This window comes from Mytilus californianus, unplaced genomic scaffold (assembly GCF_021869535.1).
Source record: "Mytilus californianus isolate M0D057914Y unplaced genomic scaffold, xbMytCali1.0.p SCAF_6, whole genome shotgun sequence".
NCBI classification, from domain to species: domain Eukaryota; kingdom Metazoa; phylum Mollusca; class Bivalvia; order Mytilida; family Mytilidae; genus Mytilus; species Mytilus californianus.
Genome location: NW_026262712.1, coordinates 97,996,844 through 98,022,450, shown reverse-complemented (window position 1 = coordinate 98,022,450; position 25,607 = coordinate 97,996,844). Strand labels below are relative to the sequence as shown.

Genomic DNA, 25,607 nt, shown 5'->3' with positions numbered 1-25,607 from the left:
AATAGAAAAATATCCGTATTTGCATGCCAGTACCGAACGAAGTACTGGCTACTGGGCTGATGGCACTCTCAGAAAATAACAGTTCATCAGCAGAGTTATCGATCCATTGGTAGTAATAACATTCACGGTACTAACTGTGGTGCATCAGATGCGAACTTAAACTAGTATCTAAACAATATGTCATACGCTTTAGTATTTGTTAGCTGTAGAAAAACTTCGTAATTCATAAATGCTGTGTATCATGCTCCGCTACTCTAATTATACAATTGTATATCGACCTTATTCGCTATCTATTACTGTTTTTACATGTATGTGCGTATAGTGAAATTTGGTGTATATTTTGTTATATGCCTATAAGCTGTATTACTATTGGAAATAAAGTATTATTATTATTATTATTATTATTAGAGTCCATAAAAATTGTGAATAAATATTAAAGAAACTACGAAAATTCTAGCATCTTCAACAAATTATCTAAAAGACAAAAACTTAAGCATGAAAGTAAAGACAAAAACTTAAGCATGAAAGTAAAGACAAAAACTTAAGCATGAAAGTAAAGACAACCATTATCGGTGTTGATTACTTCAGACTGAAGCATCAAAAGGTATCAGGTAATATTTAGACAGTTAGTATAGCACTTAAACTGTCAGTTACTGAAACCTCGATAAATCGAATAACCAAATTTAACATGAAATGATTTAGAAAAACTGTTCTGACTTAACTCTGTACTGATGTAGTATAACTGATAACTAAAACACAGATAAAAATCACAAAATACATATGAATATTTAATAAATCAAAGAATTCCTGCGGACACTGACAACAAGTTTCAAGTACTAACAATGAGGTAACACTAAAAATGTTTAAAAAATTTAAACTGTATCCAAAATGAATAGAATAAAACACATTGGAATAATGTTCCAGTACAACGATAATGTTACTGAAAGTTAAATATTTTTAGCCTGCTGATCAATTGAAACTCATTATAATTTTAAAATATGTTAATAATGCATTGAAACAGACTAAAAAGTCATAAAAATAAGAAAACAAAATGTAGTAATGTAATTAACAAATACAAACACATAATTATCTATTCCTCTTGCAAAACTGTCTGTAATATCACACGAGACAATAAGAAAACGCCAAATGACAAAACCGAGAATCGAACTTTGTCTACAAGTTATATTTCCGACGCTAACTCTGTACCTCAGGAACATCGAGTGTTTGTTTTTTAGAGAACTTGTTGAAGATGACAGGTCGTTGGTATTTTCCTTTCGCTCTATTAGCACAACTTTTATTGACTCTACAATTTGATATATTGTATAGACACTTGTCTTTCTCTGAAAATCGTATTTGTGAAATAATTCATGACAGCCGTAGATTTGTTTTCATTTAACCATGGGTTGGGCATTTATATTCGATTATTTTATTCAGAGCGATAGCCAGGGGTAATTTACGAATATAAATGCCCAACCCATGGTTAAAAGAAAGCAAATCTACGGCTGATATGAATTATTTCCATTCTAAAAGGAAATATACGGCAATTTTGTGAACCGTGAAAGTCCTATACACGATACTGTTTTGGCTATTCCGTTTTACCCCCATATAGTAATATCAATAATATTATACTATTCAATAATGATTAAAAAAAACTCACATTTTCCTTAAAATTGTTCTTTCTATCTATTTTTATGACATTCTGAGGCGTACAAGTAGCCTGAAAACGCCCAGTGTTTATATTTGACACCGGAAGCATTAATATGACGTCATCTTGTTTAGTTGCAAAAGACGATAACATCATTTCGCGTGATTTTCGTTTAATGAAATTTTACACCGAAATAATCAGTGAAATGGACTGATTTGTTCCTGAAAATGCTTTTAGCAAACAGCAATCAATCAATGATATGCAAGTGTTATTCCTATATGCTAACTTCCAACTGATAAAATTGTAGGAAATTTTAGAAGATCATCATCGACAAACTTCTAAGTGGTCAAAATATACACAGTAAAAACGATAACAACTAAAGAGGTGAATTAATACTGAATATACATATCCGAGAATTCTTGCAGAGACATTTTGTCAAGTAATACGTTACATGCAATCCATTATTATAACTGCCGAACAGGTGCTTGTTTTTTCAGGTGTTTTGTTTTTCAAGTGTTCATTGTTCAGTGTTCATTGATTTCCCCGAAAAAGATAACACATTGAAATAAGCCATTGCAAATGTCCTTTTTGATTGATAGTTACAGTTGACTTATTATTGGCTTATATACACTGTGCCTACTCTATTATTATATTACACACCTTTCGTAGACATCAACATTTTTTGTTTTCTGCTCAGATATATATAATATGACTTGAATATAGACAAGTTTGAGCCTTTTAAAAAGCTGTGGACTGGTTCGCTCTATCCTAATTTAAGGTAATACGTGTGCATGTGGTTGTTGATTTAGTATTGGAAATGTGGTATTTTTAGATATTGATTGATATAAAATGGATGTCTTAGACTTGAAATATCAATTTTTGTATATATATTAAGATGAACTTTTCTAAAATTTTAAGCTGGCTGTTCAGTCTTGTACGTTATACACCCAAGATTTTAAAAAAAAATTTCGATTTACTTGTTTAAATTTAAAAAATTTACAAAACACGACTCTCGAGGTGTGCTTCTCTAGAGGTGTTCCCAGATTGGCAGAAGTTATAAAATACAGATAATGCATTTTTGTAAACATTGTATAGGAACATTGTTTAGCTAAACAAATCGTGCATATTACAGATTAACAATTTGTGAAAGCAAAAAAAAAGGTGTTAAAAAATTGATATTTCAGTATTGAATTTCAGTGTGCAATATTTGCATAACAAAACGAACATGAATTTATAACACTTGATCGGAACTGAAATACACATAGTTAATTTTCCGGCATTTGATGTCTTATCATGAGACGAGAAAAGTCTGTAATTCTTTATCTCATTTAAGCCAAAAGCTGTTGCTGTATCTCAGCCGAATCATAAAGCAATAAATCAGGTTCTTTATGTGATAACTAATTATTTCAGGATGGCGTGTATATCGACTGAAACTAAAAGCTCCGCACCGTGATGCGAAGCAAAAAGATCAGAAAAATTTGAAATTCTAAATAGACAAATCAAAAAGTATTACTTGCTGTAGGATTTTATGTCCAAATATAAGGTGTTGTAAATTATTTAAACTCTTTTTAAGAGATCGTAGACTTGATGACAAAATGACGTCAAATATGAACGATTAAACAATTTGTTTATTTTTTTCTAGGTTACATAAAATACACATCTCACTTTTTGTTATTTTCCATTGTAAAAAAAATTTTTTTTTTAAATAATATACTATAATGATGTCCATCTGTTGATTTCAAATGTATTTGCCTGAAATTTGCGGGAAATCAACGAACACTGAACAATGAACACTTGAAAAACAAAACACCTGAAAAAACAAGCACCTGTTCGGCAGTTATAATAATGGATTGCATGTAACGTATTACTTGACAAAATGTCTCTGCAAGAATTCTTGGATATGTATATTCAGTATTAATTCACCTCTTTAGTTGTTATCGTTTTTACTGTGTATATTTTGACCACTTAGAAGTTTGTCGATGATGATCTTCTAAAATTTCCTACAATTTTATCAGTTGGAAGTTAGCATATAGGAATAACACTTGCATATCATTGATTGATTGCTGTTTGCTAAAAGCATTTTCAGGAAGAGAACAAATAAACAGTAGACAATAGGTAGGTCATGTAATAGGGGATTTATCAACTGGGAAGGAGGGTGGGAAATTTAAAATGCCACTAGAAAATGCGGGTATATTGGATAGGGACAGAAATAAAGCAATGCAACTGGCCACTTACTGACCCCTCAAAGTGTTGTTGCAAGGGTTTTTTACGTACAGAGAGCATTGTACTCCTTCTTCAAGAGGCATAGGATATAACGTCCCCTTTCCGACCGGAGTGGCTGCGAATTTTTGCATTCAGCACAGCCAAACGAACGTCCCGCTTAAGCTACTGTTTTACTGCCGGTCGATAGAAGACCAAGGACGACCATATTTCTATAGCCCAGCCGTCCCTTGGGGTTGCTTATCTTTGAAACCATATGTTACGATACGAGACGATTTTAAATATCTTTTGATTTATATATATCTATGAGTTCATTTGCGTCTGTTTTACTTATGATTTATTTATATCCATAGAGTCGTTTGTGTCAGTTGTATTGATGATTTATATATATCTAATAAATTTAACTATGATGAATAAATATAAAGGACTACACTTAAAATAAATTGTTCAATATAAGAGGATGATGAGTCTTAAGTTTCAATCAAAAGTAGTTAGTGTGGGTATGAAAACCATATGTTGATCTTTAAACGTCTGTATAGTTTTATCGTATTGTTAGGTTGCTGTTACATTGTCTCATTGGTTCCGTGTTATCAATTAAACAGTCTGTTACCCTTAACAGTTTTTTTCCCTCGAATTTATTTACAGGATCGATGCAATGAACATATATATTTGAAAGAGACAGTGTGTCTCCCTTTGAACCATTTCTTTTCTTTTCTTTCAATTCCAGATTATTCCACACTTAACCTCTTGTTCTGTTTAAATCATATACTCCATTTATTCCTTTATCATTGTTTAATACAAAGTGTACTATGCTGAACTGCATTGGTATGCGCATTTCCACAAATAATTCTCTTCGGTGATGCTCCTGACCAAAATATATAAAAATCCATATTCTTATACAAACATTGAAGATCAGATCAAACCGTAAAAGGCCTAGAGAAAAGCCAAATGTATTCTTATAAATAATGAACTTGAATATTTACCGAGTCCTAACATTTTAATGAGGTACAATGTCTATAGCTATATATATACTCTGTACAAAGGTGATATTCTCATTGTAACCTAATCCAATAAAGTTTACAAAATGGGATCAATACAACGAACGACCAAACTGAATCATGTTGTAAAGCAGTTAGTCCATAAGTTTCGGTGGTAGGAGTGGTGTGTTGGTGGCTTGTGTGGTCTACTCAGGCATGGTTTCATGTGTTTGCCTGTGAACATTTTTCGTTCTACAAATAGTAAAGATGTTTAGGGGAGGAGGCAGCCTGTACTACAACTTCCACTCAGTGATTATTTCATACCGTACAATAACTTACATTTTTCGGAGATTACAGTACGGGAAGCTATAAGTTCCAAAATTAAACATTATTTTTCATAAATTCAAACATTTGAAAACATGCATTTTCTCTTAATTTTTCTGCAATTTACAAACATTAGCAAAGACTAATTATTATGATTACATCTTTTATCGATTTTTTTAATTCTTCCAATCTTCTATGTTGTGCTTTGTGTGCTGTTGTCTTTTAGTCGTTTTTTTGTTTGTTTTTTGCCATGGCATCGTCAGTTTGTTTTCGACTTTTGAGTTTGAATATCACTTTGGTATCATCGCCGCTATTTTAAAACAAAAGACTGCTAAACTACAGCAAACCCTGATAAATCAAGTTAGACATCGCAAATCCATTTTGTCCAATATTGATTTTAAAAACCAGTGTTTGAACGGTTCGCAATCTATTATGAATGAAAAAGCTTGTGCCGACCGATACCCCGTCAGCCTGACCGCCGTACTAACAAGAATTGATTCCCGCGGTTTTGTAAAGTAAACTAAGTAAAAAAATTAATTTTATGTCGATTTAATTTTTCGACAAGAAGTTTTATTATTAAACGGTGCATGCTTATCACCCTGAATTTGGTCCACTCAGTCACGGGATTAATTCCGAAAGTTATTGAACCCAGTAGAATCTTGCTTAAGGAATTTAACCCTTATATCCCATATGTCGATATGCGCATAACGTTAAAATTTCAAAGATTGGCAGAAGTTATAAAATACAGATAATGCATGTTTGTAAACATTGTATAGGAACATTGTTTAGCTAATAAAATCGTGCATATTACAGATTAACAAAGCAAAAAACAGGTATTAAAAATTGATATTTCAGTATTTAATTTCAGTGTGCAATATTTGCATAATAAAACGAACACGAATTAATAACACTTGATCGGAACTGAAAAACACATAGCTAATTTTCCGGCATTCGATGTCTTATCCTGAGACGAGAAAAGTCTGTAATTCTTTATCTCATTTAAGCCAATAGCTGTTGCTGTATCTCAGCCAAATCATAAAGCAAATCAAAATCTTTATGTAATTATTTCAAGATGGCGTGTATATCGGCGAAGCAAAAAGATCAGAAAAAATTGAAATTCTAAATAGACAAATCAAAAAGTATTACTTGCTGCGGGATTTTATGTCCAAATATAAGGTGTTGTAAATTATTTAAACTCTTTTTAAGAGATCGTAGACTTGATTACAAAATGACATCAAATATGAACGATTAAACAATTTGTTTAGTTTTTTCTAGGTTACATAAAATACACATCTCACTTTTTGTTATTTTCCATTGTAAAAAAAGTTTCTTTTTTAAAATAATATACTAGAATGATGTCCATCTGTTGATTTTAAAATGTATTTCAGCCAGATATTAAAAAAAAAAACTCATACAATTAATTCATATTTGCAGTTTCTTATATTTCTTAAACTCGATCCCATGTATTTGTCCCTAATGATAATCTTTTTTATTATATGTGACCCGCCGTGACATTTTGTGTCCAAATGAGGTGTTACGCAATTTGCGGGAAATCGCGTTACAATGAACACTTGAAAAAAAACACCTGAAAAACAAGCATCTGTTCGGCAGTTATAATAATGGATTGCATGTAACGTATAATTGACAAAATGTCTCTGCAAGAATTCTTGGTTATGAATATTCAGTATTAATTCACCTCTTTCGTTGTTATCATTTTTACTGTGTATATTTTGACCACTTAGAAGTTTGTCGATCATGATCTTTTAAAATTTCCTACATTTTTATCAGTTTGGAGTTAGCATATAGGAATAACACTTGCATATCATTGATTGATTACTGTTTGCTAAACGCATTTTCAGGAAGAGAACAAATAAACAGTATACAATAGGTAGGTCATGTAATAGGGGATTGATCTACTGGGAAGGAGGGTGGGAAATTTGGAATGCCACTAGAAAATGCGGGTAAATTGGATAGGGACAGAAATAAAGCAATGCAACAGGCCACATACGGACCCCTCAAAATGTTGTTGCAAGGGTTTTTTACGTACAGAGAGCATTGTACTCCTTCTTCAAGAGGCATAGGATATAACGTCCCCTTTCTAACCGGAGTGGCTGCGAAATTTTGCATTCAGCACAGCCAAAAGAACGTCCCGCTTTACCAACTGTTTTACTGCCGGTCGATAGAAGACCAAGGACGACCATATTTCTATAGCCCAGCCGTCCCTTGGGGTTGCTTATCTTTGAAAACCATGTTACGATATGAGACGATTTTGAATATCTTTTGATTAATATATATCTGTAGAGATCATTTGCGTCTGTTTTACTTATGATTTATTTATATCCATAGAATCGTTTGTGTCAGTTGTATTGATGATTTATATATATCTAATAAATTTAACTATGATTATAAATATAAAGGACTACACTTAAGATAAATTGTTCAATATGAGAGGATGAGTCTTAAGTTTCAATGAAAAGTAGTTAGTGTGGGTATGAAAACCATATGTTGATCTTTAAACGTCTGTATAGTTTTATCGTATTGTTAGGTTGCTGTTACATTGTCTCATTGGTTCAACGAAACGTCCCTTCGAACGAGATACATACCTGTTCTAGAGTCCTAATGATGTTGAAATTTATTATTTTTGAACAAATGTGAAAACGGGAGGCAGTATTAAAACTATCAGCCGCGCAATATGACGTAATAGATTGCGTTAAATTTTTCTTTGAGTCCTTTATTTCCGTGTTATCAATTAAACAGTCTATTACCCTGAACAGTTTGTTTTTCCTCGAATTTCTTTACAGGATCGATGCAATGAACATATATATTTGAAAGAGACAGTTTGTCTCCCTTTGAACCATTTCTTTTCTTTCAACTCCAGATTATTCCACACTTAACCTCTTGTCCTGTTTAAATCATATACTCCATTTATTCCTTTATCATTGTTTAATACAAGGTGTACTATGCTGAACTGCATTTGTATGATCATTACATAGAAATGCTAGTGTCCCCTAGAAAATGGGTCGATAAATGAATGTTGTCTCATTCCTAATTGTTGTGTAAATGCCCAACTTATTATCATGGACTATTAGTCATTCTTAAACCATACATTTAATATCAGAGCAAGATTCTGGTGTATAGTTGTCATAATCATACCAGATCTCCATGGAACATTAAAGGTACAATAACTTACATTTTTCGGAGATTACAGTACGGGAAGTTATTAGTTCCAAAATTAAACATTATTTTTCATAAAAACAAACGTTTGAAAACATGCATTTTCCCTTAATTTTTCTGCAATTTACGGACATCAGCAAAGACTTATTATTATGATTACATCTTTTATCGATTCTTTTTATTCTTCCAATTCTTCTATGTTGTGCTTTGTGTACTGTGTACTGTAATCAAGTTAGACATCGCAAATCTATTTTGTCCAATATTGATTTTAAAAACCAGTGTTTGAACGGTTCGCAATCTATAATGAATGAAAAAGCTTGTGCCGACCGATACCCCGTCAGCCTGCCCGCCGTACTAATAAGAATTTATTACCACATTTTTGTAAAGTAAACTAAGTAAAAAATGTAATTTTATGTCGATTTTATTTTTCGACAAGAAGTTTTATTATTAAACGGTGCATGCTTATTCCCCTGAATTTGGTCCACTCAGTCGCGGGATTAATCCCGAAAGTTATTGAACCCAATGGAATCTTGCTTAAGGAATTTAACATTAATATCCCATATGTCGATATGCGCATAACGTTAAAATTTCAATGATTAGAATTGCTCTTGTAGACTATTTTGAGAGAAAAAAACCAAGGGAAAATGTTTGGTCATGTTTAGTCAAATTTACACTGGAGAATTTGTCGATTGATTTTTGCGTAAACGCCTAGTACAAAAAATGTAGCAAATATTTCATGTATTATATTCAAGACAAACTTAATTCACGTCTTGAAGATTATATCGAATTCGAGTTCAATGCAATAAAAAGTAAAATAACAAAATTACCAAACTCCAAGGAAAATTCATAACGGAAAATGCTTTATCAAATGTCAAAATCAAAAGCCCAAACATATTTAACGAATGGTAAAACAACTAGCACACTCCCAAACCGGCACAGGCATTTCTTTATTTTCTTACCTTTCGAGTCAAATTCATTTCGCTCTATCAACTTTCTACAGTAAATCCAAAAGTTCTCCCTCAGCCATCATTCTCGATGACTTACAATTCCTAAACTGTACTGTAAGTATTCCTTGTACTATCATACATTTCAAATTTTTCCATGCATTTTTCAACATAGAAGCTTTTCAATCACACAATTGATAATCTTTATAATTTTGTTTTACAAAAGCAAAGGTTATATCTTATGCAAGAAACGTTTATCTTTGATGTGCAGGAATATATTTTTTATTTGGCTGAAAAAGCCCTTACATTCTTCAAGTGTTAGCTCACTTACTTCGTGGTTCATGGGATACTATTGAAACATAAAATCCTTACGCTTTACTTTGGTTTTAAATTGTTTGTGCATGTGCTGTGCTATGCGTTTATGAACCTGCTAAGAAAACACAGGAATATAAATTAATATTTTACTTTGAACCGGAGCTGAAATTAAAACACTGTTTTGCGGGGATTCATGGACTCCTGCCCTTTTAAGGTGACATTAGAGAGAACTATAAATTAAGAGCTATGAATAAGAAGTAACAGTAGTTTATCGATATTTAAATGCATTAAGAAGATAAATCAATGCGACCCCCCAAAACAAAATTTATAAAGAAACTAACAAAAGAATTGCGAATCCAAACTCAGTTAAAAGGTCAATTTCGGTAAATTTACAGATCAGACGACCATAGCCGTAACAAAAGACCGCGAAAGATGTTGCTTGTATGTTGTTAATCATTGTATTGGTCAACCAAATCGTGAGGGTGACCGTAAAATTTATCTAGTGTCGATTTCTGTCGTTGGTCCTCAAAATTCTTTTGGCGAAGGTTTTATGTCAGGAGCACTATCCTATTAATGAATTCCGTATAATGTGAACATAGCATAAATAATTAATTGATATATCTCTGTCAACATCAGGGAAAAGAATCATAAAGCAAAGACAAATCTAGGTCACCCAGATCATTGTGTCTCCTGGAATCCTTTTCAAATATATTGCATACGCATACTTAACTGTTTCTACAACTAAAATTATTTTTTTTATATCTTAAATAATTAATCCTATCATCTTAAAGCGTTTGTCTCTTGCTGGTTTGCAAAAATATTACTATCTCATCCATAACTGTTTATGTATTCTTATATTCGTTTCAGTTGTATTCCCAAAACAAATATCTACCATTTGTGTCTATCCCTCTTTGTCTAGATCTGTATAACGTAAAACAAGGTGACAGAGGTATGTGGAAAATCTTCATAAATTAAGGTGACAGTAATTAACCATGTTACAATCTCGTAAATCAATTTGGAAGAGACAAATCAAGGAAGCAAACAAAATCCAAGGGAATCACATGAACCAGGGCTATGTCAAAGAACGTCTCGTCCTTTTCCTAAACAAGTTCATCGGAAGATACCAAGACCTTGTTGATAAATATCCCGTATCAACTTCACAAATGATACATAATGGTCTTGAAGTATAGATTCTAGGTACTAACGTTGTTTATCATCTTAATTACGTGTTATAGTGCTCTTTTATTTGTCTTTGTAAATTATTAACCTTTACTGTTTAGTCCATTTTTGGTAATATCCTTTTGGCGTGGCTCGGTTCTTATACATCCCGTCATTGTGTTATTGTGCTATGGTCATTTTTTGTATTCTTGTTTTTCATATTTGCTTATGTGCTTTGTCTATATGCCATTTTGTTTTTCTTTGTTGACATATTTGTTTGTTTTTATAGTGATTAAGATTATAACACAATGTTGACTGCTGTACCCCTATTTCTGACATTTTTACCTATTATGTCTGTTTTCCTTGGAGGTCGGTATTTTTGTTATTTTACTTTTTATGTTACTTGACTATTAATGGGTAAAGAGAGAATGTGATGCTTCTTGTATAGATTTCAATAATTTTACACAGTTTTGTATGCTGAATCCCAATTGTTAGGAAAGTGAATATGAAATTATGTTCATTATCAAGTACAAAAACTATTTGTGTTGCCGTCATTGTCAGATTTATTTGTATGTTTGATCGCATTTTAAGTCAATTGTGTTTGTATGTCTGTGATGTATGTTTAAAAAGATTTGGCTGCTGGATCCCAATTATTATCACGTTAACCAATTTTGTCTGTTTGGATTGCTCACCCAATTTTGTCAATATAACGGAACTATAAACAACTGTCGTACAATTTAGAGGTTTACATACCTATAAAACCACAAATGTTCTTCAGAAAATGACTGAACCAAGTCAGTTGACAGTTGTTTTCCATTCGTTTCATTGGTTGATATAGTCGAGCGTTTGATTTTGTCATGTTTTATGAACTTCATCTTTTTGTATTAACCTTGGATTTCGGTATTTTTGTTAAAACTTTTTTTATTTAAAAACGGAAAGTTGTCTTTTATATTTAAAATGACATTTTGTATCTTTAGTGGCAACAATATCACTATATTCATTTATCAATAAAATTAGCATATTTTGGAAAAAAATGAGTTTGAAATAGAACGTGTCTGAAATTATTAAATGTTATTTCTAATATGACGACCTATATATCGTCAACCAGTATAATCACAGTATATCTACGTTTATCGCAAGCGCGTTCTTACACAAAATTGATTGTTCCGTGTAACGCCCACCTTATTAATTCGACCAGGTAATCTCAATTTTCAACAGTTTAACCCACGTTTTACGTAGGCCAAGCTTCTAATACAATACGGTTATCTTTATTCTAATGCAAAATAAACAAATCAGTCCATTTCACTTATTATTTCGGTGTAAAATTTCATAAAACGAAAATCCCGCGAAATGATGTTATCGTCTTTTGCAACTAAACAAGATGACGTCATATGTATGCTTCCGGCGTCAAATATAAACACTGGGCGTTTTCAGGCTACTTGTACGCCTCAGAATGTCATAAAAATAGATAGAAAGAACAATTTTAAGGAAAATGTGAGTTTTTTTTAATCATTATTGAATAGTATAATATTATTAATATTACTATATGGGGGTAAAACGGAATAGCCAAAACAGTATCGTGTATAGGACTTTCACGGTTCACAAAATTGCCGTATATTTCCTTTTAGAACGGAAATAATTCATATCAGCCGTAGATTTGCTTTCTTTTAACCATGGGTTGGGCATTTATATTCGTAATTTACCCCTGGCTATCGCTCTGAATAAAATAATCGAATATAAATGCCCAACCCATGGTTAAATGAAAACAAATCTACGGCTTTCATGAATTATTTCACAAATACGATTTTCAGAGAAAGACAAGTGTCTATACAATATATCAATTTGTAGAGTCCATAAAAGTTGTGCTAATAGAGCGAAAGGAAAATACGAACGACCTGTCATCTTCAACAAGTTCTCTAAGAAACAAACACTCGATGTTCCTGAGGTACAGAGTTAGCGTCGGAAATATAACTTGTAGACAAAGTTCGATTCTCGGTTTTGTCATTTGGCGTTTTCTTATTGTCTCGTGTGATATTACAGACAGTTTTGCAAGAGGAATAGATAATTATGTGTTTGTATTTGTTAATTACATTACTACATTTTGTTTTCTTATTTTTATGACTTTTTAGTCTGTTTCAATGCATTATTAACATATTTTAAAATTATAATGAGTTTCAATTGATCAGCAGGCTAAAAATATTTAACTTTCAGTAACATTATCGTTGTACTGGAACATTATTCCAATGTGTTTTATTCTATTCATTTTGGATACAGTTTAAATTTTTTAAACATTTTTAGTGTTACCTCATTGTTAGTACTTGAAACTTGTTGTCAGTGTCCGCAGGAATTCTTTGATTTATTAAATATTCATATGTATTTTGTGATTTTTATCTGTGTTTTAGTTATCAGTTATACTACATCAGTACAGAGTTAAGCCAGAACAGTTTTTCTAAATCATTTCATGTTAAATTTGGTTATTCGATTTATCGAGGTTTCAGTAACTGACAGTTTAAGTGCTATACTAACTGTCTAAATATTACCTGATACCTTTTGATGCTTCAGTCTGAAATAATCAACACCGATAATGGTTGTCTTTACTTTCATGCTTAGGTTTTTGTCTTTACGTTCATGCTTAAGTTTTTGTCTTTTAGATAATTTGTTGAAGATGCTAGAATTTTCGTAGTTTCTTTAATATTTAGTCACAATCTTTATGGACTCTAATAATAATAATAATAATAATAATTCTTTATTTCCAAAAGAAATACAGCTTATAGGCATATAACAAAATATACACCAAATTTCACTATACGCACATACATGTAAAAACAGTAATAGATAGCGAATAAGGTCGATATACAATTGTATAATTAGAGTAGCGGAGCATGATACACAGCATTTATGAATTACGAAGTTTTTCTACAGCTAACAAATACTAAAGCGTATGACATATTGTTTAGATACTAGTTTAAGTTCGCATCTGATGCACCACAGTTAGTACCGTGAATGTTATTACTACCAATGGGTCGATAACTTTGCTGATGAACTGTTATTTTCTGAGAGTGCCATCAGCCCAGTAGCCAGTACTTCGTTCGGTACTGGCATGCAAATACGGATATTTTTCTATTAAAATTTGCTGTCATAAAAATACGGATATTTTCCTATTAAAATTTGCTGTCATAAATTTTCGAATTAATTTTGAATAAAGGAACAAATCTTCCCCATACATAGCTCTATTTCCTTGTCTGAATTTGGCTGTAATTTGTGCCTTTTTTTTGGTTTTATAAGCTTTTCAACGTTTGCATAAGATTTTAAACTATTAAATTATTTGGCCTCGAGCATCGTTGAAGGGAAAATTATTGTCAAAATGAACATCTGGTGCAATAAATTTGGTACCGGTGATGTTATTTGTCAATTTTTTAAGATTTAATGTTATATCTAACGATGGCACTTGACTTTTACATATACTATTTATCACGTGGTTATACATGATGGACTGCGTTCATAGCCTTACATGACAAGTTATTAAATGCCTATTTGAAACAAATACATATGGCAAAGTTTATCCTAGATTTAGCTCACAATAATGTAATAAAACGCCACATATAAATATATACACTTTTGACTTGTCTAACATATGGTGTTTTTAGAAACTTTGTTATAATTAATGCCACAATATATGTTTGAACAAATATTGTCTACCCTGTTAAGAACAAATATTGTTGTTATATTTATCCTCGTGAAAATAATGTTCCAGAATAGTTCTTTCATTCGGAACTAATATTTTAATATAACTTCTTTTCCATGACATTTTGATTGCAGCAAATTAGTATTCTTTCGAGTCATTGCTGTCCCTTACAAATCATGATCTGTCTTCTACTGGATAGAGTATATACACGGAGTAAAATCTGGTTAACGAAAGTACAATTAAGGTTTAATATCTAACTTGTATACCTAATAATAAGTACTTCTCTGTTGCAGTAGTTTATTGATATATGAATGATTTTGTCCATTAAAACCTAAACAATACCGTATATACGAGCATATTAAGATATGTAGACTAAGCAAGCAAAATGCAGTTCACAATTTCATACACCCGCCCGCTTATTTGTATAGATACAGAAAAGTCCATGTTTTTATGCGTAACCCCCTTTCCAAATTACTCGGATGAAAGATCCCCAACAACAATATACAAGATTTTCATTGAAATAAAATATCTATGATGAGTTTATATAGAAGTCTACCTTTTCTTTTGGGACTATCAAAACCAAGAGTTATAGAGCAGTAACATTTATTTTAACCTCGGGACAACAAAATATTCCTTTAGACATGACTGTTCAATTTACGTTTTAGTACACTTTTTATTTGTTGACTGCCGAGCCCCATTATTGTTTCTGTGGGATCCGGTCACAATTCTCCGTTTATTGTTTTAGTATTAAATACTGCTTATTTGTTTTTCTTTAAACATGACTATTGTAATACGATAGAGAAGGCAAATTATCTTTCGAAAATAAAAAGAATATGTAAATACATCAAACACTATTTGGATATTAGAATCAGTGTGTGACGTTGCATATAGTTGTTGTCTTCTTGTATTTGGATATGAAAAGCAGTGTATGCCATAGCATATAGTTGTTGTCTTCTTGTATTTAGATATGAGAATCAGTGTATGCCATAGCATATAGTTGTTGCCTTCTTGTATTTGGATATGAGAATCAGTGTATGCCATAGCATATAGTTGTTGTCTTCTTGTATTTGGATATGAGAATCAGTGTATGACGTTGCATATAGTTGTTGTCTTCTTGTATTTGGATATGAGAATCAGTGTATGCCATAGCATATAGTTGTTGTCTTCTTGTATTTGGATATGAGAATCAGTGTATGCCATAGCATATAGTTGTTGTCTTTTTGTATTTGGATATGAGAATCAGTGTATGACGTTGCATATAGTTGTTGTCTTCTTGTATTTGGATATGAGAATCAGTGTATGCCGTAGCATATAGTTGTTGTCTTCTTTTTTTTTGGATATGAGAATCAGTGTATGCCGTAGCATATAGTTGTTGTCTTCTTGTATTTGGATATGAGAATCAGTGTATACCATAGCATATAGTTGTTGTCTTCTTTTTTTTGGATATGAGAATCAGTGTATACCATAGCATATAGTTGTTGTCTTCTTGTATTTGGATATGAGAATCAGTGTATTCCATAGCATATATTTGTTGTCTTCTTGTATTTGGATATGAGAATCAGTGTATGCCATAGCATATAGTTGTTGTCTTCTTGTATTTGGATATGAGAATCAGTGTATGCCATAGCATATAGTTGTTGTCTTCTTGTATTTGGATATGAGAATCAGTGTATGCCATAGCATATAGTTGTTGTCTTCTTGTATTTGGATATGAGAATCAGTGTATGCCTAAGCATATAGTTGTTGTCTTCTTGTATTTGGATATGAGAATCAGTGTATGCCATATCATATAGTTGTTGTCTTCTTGTATTTGGATATGAGAATCAGTGTATGCCATAGCATATAGTTATTGTCTTCTTCAAGGTATACTTTAATTTTTTTTACTTTCAAAAATGGAATGAATGGAAAAACAGTTGTATTCTTTAAGTCATGCATAGTATCATTCTTTATAATTTAAGACAGGTTTAGTACAAAATATTTAGGTAGATGGATAAACATTTCAGAGATGACATAAGAGTCTTGGTATAGAATTAGTTTAAGTAGCTGGTCAACTATAACCTTGTATTATGACATTAGTGGTGGTACAGGTAGAGATAGAAATTAAGCAAACATTAACGCTTTATGTAATGACAAGGTCGGATACCGGATTCAGATATCAAGTCAACATAATTTTATCCTTTATAATGACATGGTCGGATACAGGATTAAGATATCAAGCCGACATATACTCTTCATAATGACATGGTCGGATACCAGTTATAGATATCAAGCCAACATAATTATACCCTTTATAATGACAAGGTCGGATACCGGATTTAGATATCAAGCCGACATAAACCCTTCATAATGACATGGTCGGATACCGGGTTTAGATAGCAAGCCAACATTTACCCTTCATAATGACAAGGTCAAATAACGGATTTAGATCTCAAGCCAACATTTACCCTTTATAATGACATGGTTTAGATAGCAAGCCATCATTTACCCTCATAATGACATGGTCGGGGAACAGGTTTAGATAGCAAGACAACATTTACCCTTTATAATGACATGGTCGGGGAACAGGTTTAGATAGCAAGCCAACATTTAAGCTTTATAATGACAAAGTCTGATATCGGGTTTAGATAGCAAGCTAACATATACCCTTCATAATGACATGGTCGGGATCAGGTCTAGATAGCAAACCAACATTTACCATTGATAATGACATGGCCGGGTTCAGGTTTAGATAGCAAGCCAACATATATACCCTTTATTATGACATGGTCGAATACCGGTTTAAGTTAGCAAACCAACATATACCCTTAATAATGATATTGTCGGGGAACAGTCTGGTTTAGATTGCAAGCCAACATATACCCTAAATAATGACATGGTCGGGGAACAATCTGGTTTAGGTAGCAAGCCAACATATACCCTTTATAATGACATGGTCGAATACAGGGTTTAGACAGCAAGCCAAAATTTACCCTTGATAGACATGGTCGGGGAACAGTCTGGGTTAGATAGCAAGCCAACATATACCCTTTATAATGACATGGTCGGGGAACAGTCTGGTTTAGAGAGCAAGCCAACATATACCCTTTATAATGACATGGTCGGATACCGGGTTTAAATAGCAAGCCAGCATTTACCCTTTATATTGACATTCTCGGTGAGGAGGTTTAAATAGCAAGCCAACATATACTCTTCATAATGTCATGGTCGGGGAACAGTCTAGTTTAGATAGCAAGCCAACATATACCCTTCATAATGACATGGTCGGATACAGAGTTTAGATAGCAAGCCAAAATTTACCCTTGATAATGACATGGTCGGGGAACAGTCTAGTTTAGATAGCAAGCCAACATATACCCTTTATAATGACATGGTCGGGGAACAGTCTGGTTTAGATGGAAAGCCAACATATACCCTTTATATTGACATGGTCGGATACCGGGTTTAGATAGCAAGCCAGCATTTACCCTTTATATTGACATTCTCGGGGAGGAGGTTTAGATAGTACGCCAACATATACTCTTCATAATGTTATGGTCGAATACCAGTTTTAGATAGCAAGCAAATATTTTCCCTCATAATGACATGGTCGGGGAACAGTCTGTTTGAGATAGCAAGCCAACATATACCCTTTATAATGACATGGTCGGATACCGGGTTTAGATAGCAAGCCAACATTTACCCTTTATATTGACATGATCGAGGAACAGGTTTAGATAGCCAGCCAACATTTACGCTTTGATAATGACATAGTCGGATACCGGGTTAAGATAGCAAGCTAACATATATCCTTCATAATGACATGGTCGGAGAATTACATAAGGAAATGCCTGTACCAAGTCAGGAATATGACAGTTGTTTCCATTCGTTTGACGTGTTTGAGCTTTTAATTTTGCCATTTGATAAGGGAATTCCCGTTTTGAATTTTCCTTGGATTTCGGTATTTTTGTTATTTTACTTTTTAGATAGCAAACCAACATTTACCCATTATAATGACATTGTCGGAGGACAGGTTTAGATAGGAAGCCAATATATACCATTTATAATGACATGGTAGTGGAACAGGTTTAGATAGCAAGCCAACATTAACATAAATGTACCCTTCATGATGACATGGTCGGATACCAGGTTTAGATAGCAAGCCAACATATACCATGTTTATAACAAGGCAATGTTTATCCTTTAGTTTACATACTATCTTATTTTGCCAAAGTGCTAAAATGACACTCATGAAACAGAAATATAGGTTTCGGAAACAAGAAAAACTTATATAAATTCGTCTCCCTTAACAAGATGTAAAGAAACACGTTACAATTGTAATGTATACGGTAAAAAAATTGATCAACTCATTACAAATTGTGTTCTTAGCTGTGAATACATATATTCATGACCATGTTCCACAAAATAAAGTTCAAATACAAAGTTTTAAATTTAAAAATTATTAAGGAACTAAGGTTTCAACTCCCTCAGGCAACATCTGGTTATTATTCAGGTCCTTTTTGGTCATATAGCGCTTCAGCTGTTTCGGTTCTTAGACATCCCTGGCTTTCAAATATTCTGCTTTGAACGTTCCTGATGAAGGTCAATCCAGAAAAGCGCTTCGGGTATATATCAATAGATATCAAAAGACTCCCTGTTTTCAAAATATAATTTTTAACAACTGCAAAAACAGTTCCGTTTTTCCTTATCACTTTGAGCTCATTACCTGATAATAAGGTTTCATATTAACATTTCCTGGTAGAGAGTAAATGGTTTGTCCCCTACCTAATCTATAGGTTTATCATTCTAGAAGGAAGTGCTTGTTATTTTCAACCTAACCACATATACTGGGGTTGGAAGGAACAATTTTTTTTTCTGGGAAATATATCCATTTTAGCCAATGCAGTTTAACCGGTGTTTGGCATGAAGCTTCAGGTCTTTTCTACAACATATATTAAAATATAAATGGACTTTCTAAATAATGTTTAAGTGTATTTTTTTAAGCATTACATCTTATAAGTTGTGGGTGGTTATTCTATTTACGAATAACAGACGGTAAGAAGGAATTTTGATATAAAGAAGTTCTGCATTTACCCTTATAATGACAAGACAAAGTACATAGTAAAGTGTGAGTTTCCAGGCTGTGTTTAACTAATATCATTGCAAGGTCGTAGTGCAGATTGAAGTGGAAAGGTATCATTTACTTATAATGACAAAGTCGTGGTACAGGTTGAAGTGGAAAGGCAGCATTTACTTATTATGACAAAGTCGTGGTACAGGTTGAAGTGGAAAGGCAGCATTTACTTATAATGACAAAGTCGTAGTACAGATTGAAGTGGAAAGGCAGCATTTACTTATAATGACAAAGTCGTAGTATAGATTGAAGTGGAAAGGCAGCATTTACTTATAATGACAAAGTCGTGGTACAGGTTGGAGTGGAAAGGCAGCATTTACTCTTTATAATGACAAAGTCGTGGTACAGGTTCAGGTTAAAAGGAAGCATTTTCCCCATATTAATTACAAGGTTTTGGTACAGGTTTAGTTTGAAAGGCAGCATTCACCCTTGTTACAAGGTCGTTGTACAGATTTATGTGGAAAGAGAATATTTATCCATATAAATGACAAGGTCGTGGTTAAAGGTTTAGGTGTAAAGGCGTCATTCACCTATATTTATGACAAAGTCTTGGTACAGCTTTAGGTGGAAAGGCAGCATTTACTCATTTTAATGACTAGTTGGTGTGACATGTTTAGTTGGAAAGGCAGAATTTACTCATATAATGACAAGGTATTGTAAAGGTTTAGGTTGAAAGACGACATATATAGATATAAGAAGATGTGGTATGAGTGCCAATGAGACAACTATCCATCCAAGTCAAAATTTATAAAAGTAAACCATTATAGGTCAAAGTACGGTCTTCAACACGGAGCCTTGGCTCACACCGAACAGCAAGCTATAAAGGGCCCCAAAAATTACTAGTGTAAAACCATTCAAACGGGAAAACCAACGGTCTAATCTATATAAAAAACGAGAAACGAGAAACACTAATGAACCACATCAACAAACGACAACTACTGAACATCAGATTCCTGACTGAGGACATGTGCAAACAATTGCAGCAGGTTTAAACGTTTTAATGGTACCAAAACCTCCACCCTTATCTGAAACAATAGTGTAACATCACAACATACATTGAACAAATAAATTTGATCTATGATACAATGTAAATACAAAATAAATATACCCATATAAATGACAAGGTCGTGGTACAGGTTTAGGTTTAGGTGAAAAGACAGCATTTACCCATATTAACGAGAATGTTGTGGTACATGTTATGGTGGAAAGGCAAAATTTACTCATATAAATGACAAGATCATGGTATGGATTTAGGTGGAAAAACAGCATTTACCCATATAAATGACAAGGTCGTGGTTCAGGTTAAGGTGGAAATGCGTAATTCATCTAATATATTTATGACAAGGTCTTGCTACAGGTTTAGTTAGAAACGCAGATTTTTACTCATAAAATGACAAGGTCGTGGTAAATGTTTAGGTGGAAAAACGGCATTTATCCATATAAAAGACAAGATCGCGGTAGGGGTTTAGGTGAAAAGACAGCATTCACCCATAATACATATAAATGATAAGGTCGTGGTACAGGTTTAGTTGGAAAGGCAGCATTTACTCATTAATGACAAGGTCGTGGTACATGGTCAGGTAGAAATACAGTATTTACCCATATTAATGACAAACGTTTTCAAATGTGCAGGTTGCTATAGTTTTTGTTCAGAGGCAATATCTTCATGGGCAGATTTGGTACAAATTATGGTATTAAGACAAGATTTATCTACACAGACCAATAACGTTTCGGTAAAGTGCAGGGTTTGATGTCTAAACAAGATCTTTCTAATTAGATCAATAAGCTACCAGTTACAGTTATATTTTTGTATCTAGACAAAAACTATCTATTCAGAACAATAAGGTTCCTGTAATTTTTGTCCTCTTACATGTTGCCTTTTATTATCTACAATATGCTAGTATTTGCATGATATTTTACAGTCTATGTTTAAACAATATTAAAGTGAAATCGTTTTCTTTTAAATATGAAAATTTAATAAAACCATCTCATATTTAGCGATACATGTTGCTTTTGAAGACAATTTGATACAAAATTGAAAATAAACGCATCATAGATAACAGGATTAAAAATGTATACGGCAAACGCGCTTTTCGTCTAAAAAAACTCATCAGTGACGCTTGAATAAAATAATTGAAAAATTAAAAATTTTACAAGTTTCTGTAAAATTTTGCATCGAAGGACATCTCTTACCAAAATGAATTAATTTAAACCCTAGAGACAATATATAACTTTACTTCTACAATAATTTTCTTATCCATATTTGGGATAAATACTCAAAAATTAGCCAAAATCTCACAAAATTGCGGTTGTAAACTATCCTCAGTAGTTTATAATGTGTTGACATGTTTAGAAATATGCCATGATAACGTTAGAACCTCAAAGTAGACATATAGAGCTATGAAACTTTTAATCTAAGTAAAGATTAAAAGGATTTTTGAAAACAGCCCTTGTGTGAAATAAGATTAAGGGAAATTTTCCTTCATCCCTCGAGCTCAGAAAAAAATAGTTGACCAAACTCAAAAAGCACATTATTCCCTATTTAAGGATGTACTTAGGTGAAATTAAAAAAATCAAGAATTTAAAATTGATACTATAGGTCAGAAGAACATTAGGTAAGGAACAAAATAAGCTAAAAACATTGATAGGTTATGGAACTCCTTTTTGAGATATTTGATTTTTTTTAAATGGCGGGAAAAGGCTGACTTGGACTTTTACCTTATAATTAGCATTGGCGTAATTTGGGTCTCAAATCAGAAAAAAAAAATCTATAATCTGCTTAAATTTTGGTAATGACCTTTTTACGAGCTATTGAAGTCCTCTATGAAAATAAAAGTGGGTGATATGGGCCAAAATAGTTTACCCTGTATCGTATTAAAAAAACCAAGGAGTCTGAACATCTTACAAATATTCCTAAACCTGACCCGACTACATCCTTAACACGTTTTTTTTTTTCATCTCCCCCCTGAATTTACGGTTAAAACTATTTGATACATTGATTATTCCTATTGATGGTATATTCTTCAGAAATATGGAGTTCTAAGGTAGAATTACCATTATTAATTAAATACATCTTCAGTTCTGTAAAACATGGTATGGGAGTTTGATCGCCCAACCCACATTTTATGAGATATTGGAATCTTGGAAGATTTTCTCATTAACTTTACATATGTATTTTTCAATGCTATGCCACAGTTCTTCGATAAAAAGGTAGACATATTTCAAGTTGAAATTAAAGGAGATCCCTTTTTTAGATAAAATGTGCTTAGAATGTAATTTCCAAACACACGACTTATGCTTAAGTTCCTTTTCTTCTTTAAAGTGGGAATATTCATGTTTGCGAATATCTCTTTTTAAAACAATGCACCCTGGAATAATATTTGAGGCCACATTAAAGTGTATCCTTACTTTAATGTGGTAACAAAACAATATTTCACACACCATTAAATGTTATAGATGATATACACAAGGAAGATTATGTATTAGTATAACTATTTGAGTACGTGAGAAGCTGTATGACCTTAATAAAATAAAAAGAATAGTCAAATCCATCTAAGGTCAACTTTGCTTAAGGTAATAATCCATCAAAGGGTCAACTTTGCCAGAGGAAGCAATCCATTTTAGCTCAACTTTGCCAAAGGAAGCAGTCCATTTTAGGTCAGCTTTGCCTGAGGTAATAATCCATCTAAGGTCAACTTTTTTGATGGAGTTGGAATCTTATCTAAATAATTTCACAATTCATCAGAAGGTATGTTATTACGCATGTCAGGACCCAAGGATCGTTACCATTGGCAACCATGTCAAACTTCATATTATTATATTGATGATTGAAACACATTCATTTTTGCTTATGTGCTTTGTCTATATGCCATTTTGTTTTTCTTTGTTGACATATTTGTTTGTTTTTATAGTGATTAAGATTATAACACAATGTTGACTGCTGTACCCCTATTTTTCACATTTGTATCTATTATGTCTGTTTGTTTTGTTCACACATTGTTGTCAATATAATGGAATTTTAAGCGACTGTCATACAAGTGAGCTGTTTAGCTAGCTATAAAACCAGGTTTAATCCACCATTTTCTACATAAGGAAATGCCTGTACCAAGTCAGGAATATGACAGTTGTTTCCTATTCGTTTGATGTGTTTGAGCTTTTGATTTTGCTATTTGAGAAGGGACTTTCCGATTTGAATTTTCCTTGGAGTTCGGTATTTTTGTTATTTTACTTTTTTTGTACACATGTACATATTAAGGATGACTTCTCAGAAACACATTTGTACAAATGTACATATTTCAGGATGACTTTACAGAAATACATGTGTATAATTTACTTATTTCGGGATGACCTAACAGAAACTCATTAGTATAATGTACATATATTTCAGAATGACCTTACAGAAACACATTTGTATAATGTACATATTTCAGGACGACCTTACAGAAACTCATTTGTATAATGTACATATATTTCATGATGACCTTACAGAAACTCATTTGTATAATGTACATATTTCAGGACAACCTTACAGAAACTCATTTTTATAATGTACATATTTCAGGATGACCTTACAGAAACTCATTTTTATAATGTACATATTTCAGGATGACCTTACAGAAACTCATTTGTATAACGTACATATTTCAGGATGACCTTACAGAAACTCATTTGGGTCATAACATTTATGTGTCACTGTCAACATGTAGCAGGACTCAACAATGTACCAGTTGTCTTAACCCCGCACAATCTGGCAGATACAATCAGGGAACTCATCAACGAGGCTGCTACCGAGGTCAATATGCAGAAAAATAGACAAATGATGGAAAGTAAGTTAAAAAAAGAATGTAAACAAAATTTATTGAAGGGTAACTTGACGATATTTGAATCTCATAAGAAAATAAATAAATGATTAATTGTCTCAACATCATTCATCATCATATGTATAGTTTTGCTTTACTTGATATAACCGATTTGAAAAAGTAGGATGTTTATTTGGTCGAGGTGTTCTATTATAGACACAAAATGTCCATACAAGAAGACTCGAAATCAGACACACTGAATACAAGTTACAGGTATTCCCTTAAAACCAAGCAATTCAAATTGAAAAATTTGAATTTAATCTAGCACTTTCTATTTCCCTCAACTAAGTTTTCGAGCACACCTGTCTGCTCATTGTCAAAGGAACTTACAATATAGAAATACGGTCTGTGTGAATATAACGATTTAAAAGTTATGTCTGCTCATGTTAAAAAAGAAAAGAAAAGGAACTATTAGGAACAAAAATAGTTATCCGTTATAAGATATAACCATTCCTTGAACAGTTTTTAAATAAGGTCGTCTCAATTTTTGCACACATACACATTGTATGTATGTATTGCTACAATGGCCTATATCGGGATAAGGTCTGTAAGAATTTAAATTCAAAAGTGTTAATCTCTTTGCGACAAATTTTTCCTGAACTTCTATTTTCTAGCTTCAAACATTAACACAGACGTGTGAAATTTATGAAATTGCAACGTTTTAAAATGATTTTACAGACAACTCGTTTTACATTCTGTAATCGTCGTTTGCTATATTAATAGGGAAATGGTAACATTATTATTTAGGCTAATTTTGTCTTTATCTTAATTTGCTTTCATTATTACTTTTTACTAGAATGATACCTTCCGAACATAAAAATGATTAGCGTCATTTCGGAGAAAGTGTCAATATAAATAAGAAGGTGTGGTATGAGTGCCAATGAAACAATTATCCATCCAAGTCACAATGTGTAAAAAGTAAACAATTATAGGTCAAAGTATGGCCTTCAACACGGAGCCGCGGCTCACACCGAACAGAAAGCTATAAAGGGCCCCAAAATGACTAGTGTAAAACAATTCAAACAAGAAAACCAACGGTCTAATCTATATAAAAAACGAGAAACGAGAAACACTTATGAACCACACTAACAAACGACAACCACTGAACAACAGGCTCATGACGTAGGACAGGTGCAAAAAATGCAGATTGTTTAAACGTTTTAACAGGCGCCAACCTTCACCCTAACCTGAAACAG

General features: G+C 32.6%; 1 protein-coding gene across 1 annotated transcript in view; it reads left to right on the top strand.

The window, feature by feature from the left end:
- The first annotated feature begins 2,363 nt into the window (after positions 1 to 2,363).
- Positions 2,364 to 25,607, top strand: part of LOC127705376 (peroxidase-like protein) — a 49,973-nt gene continuing 26,729 nt past the window's right edge. The window contains exons 1-2 of the mRNA XM_052209680.1: positions 2,364 to 2,423; positions 24,200 to 24,378. Of these exons, the coding sequence (XP_052065640.1) occupies positions 24,201 to 24,378 (178 nt within the window). The 5' untranslated portion in view covers positions 2,364 to 2,423; position 24,200. The remainder of the gene's footprint in view (positions 2,424 to 24,199; positions 24,379 to 25,607) is intronic.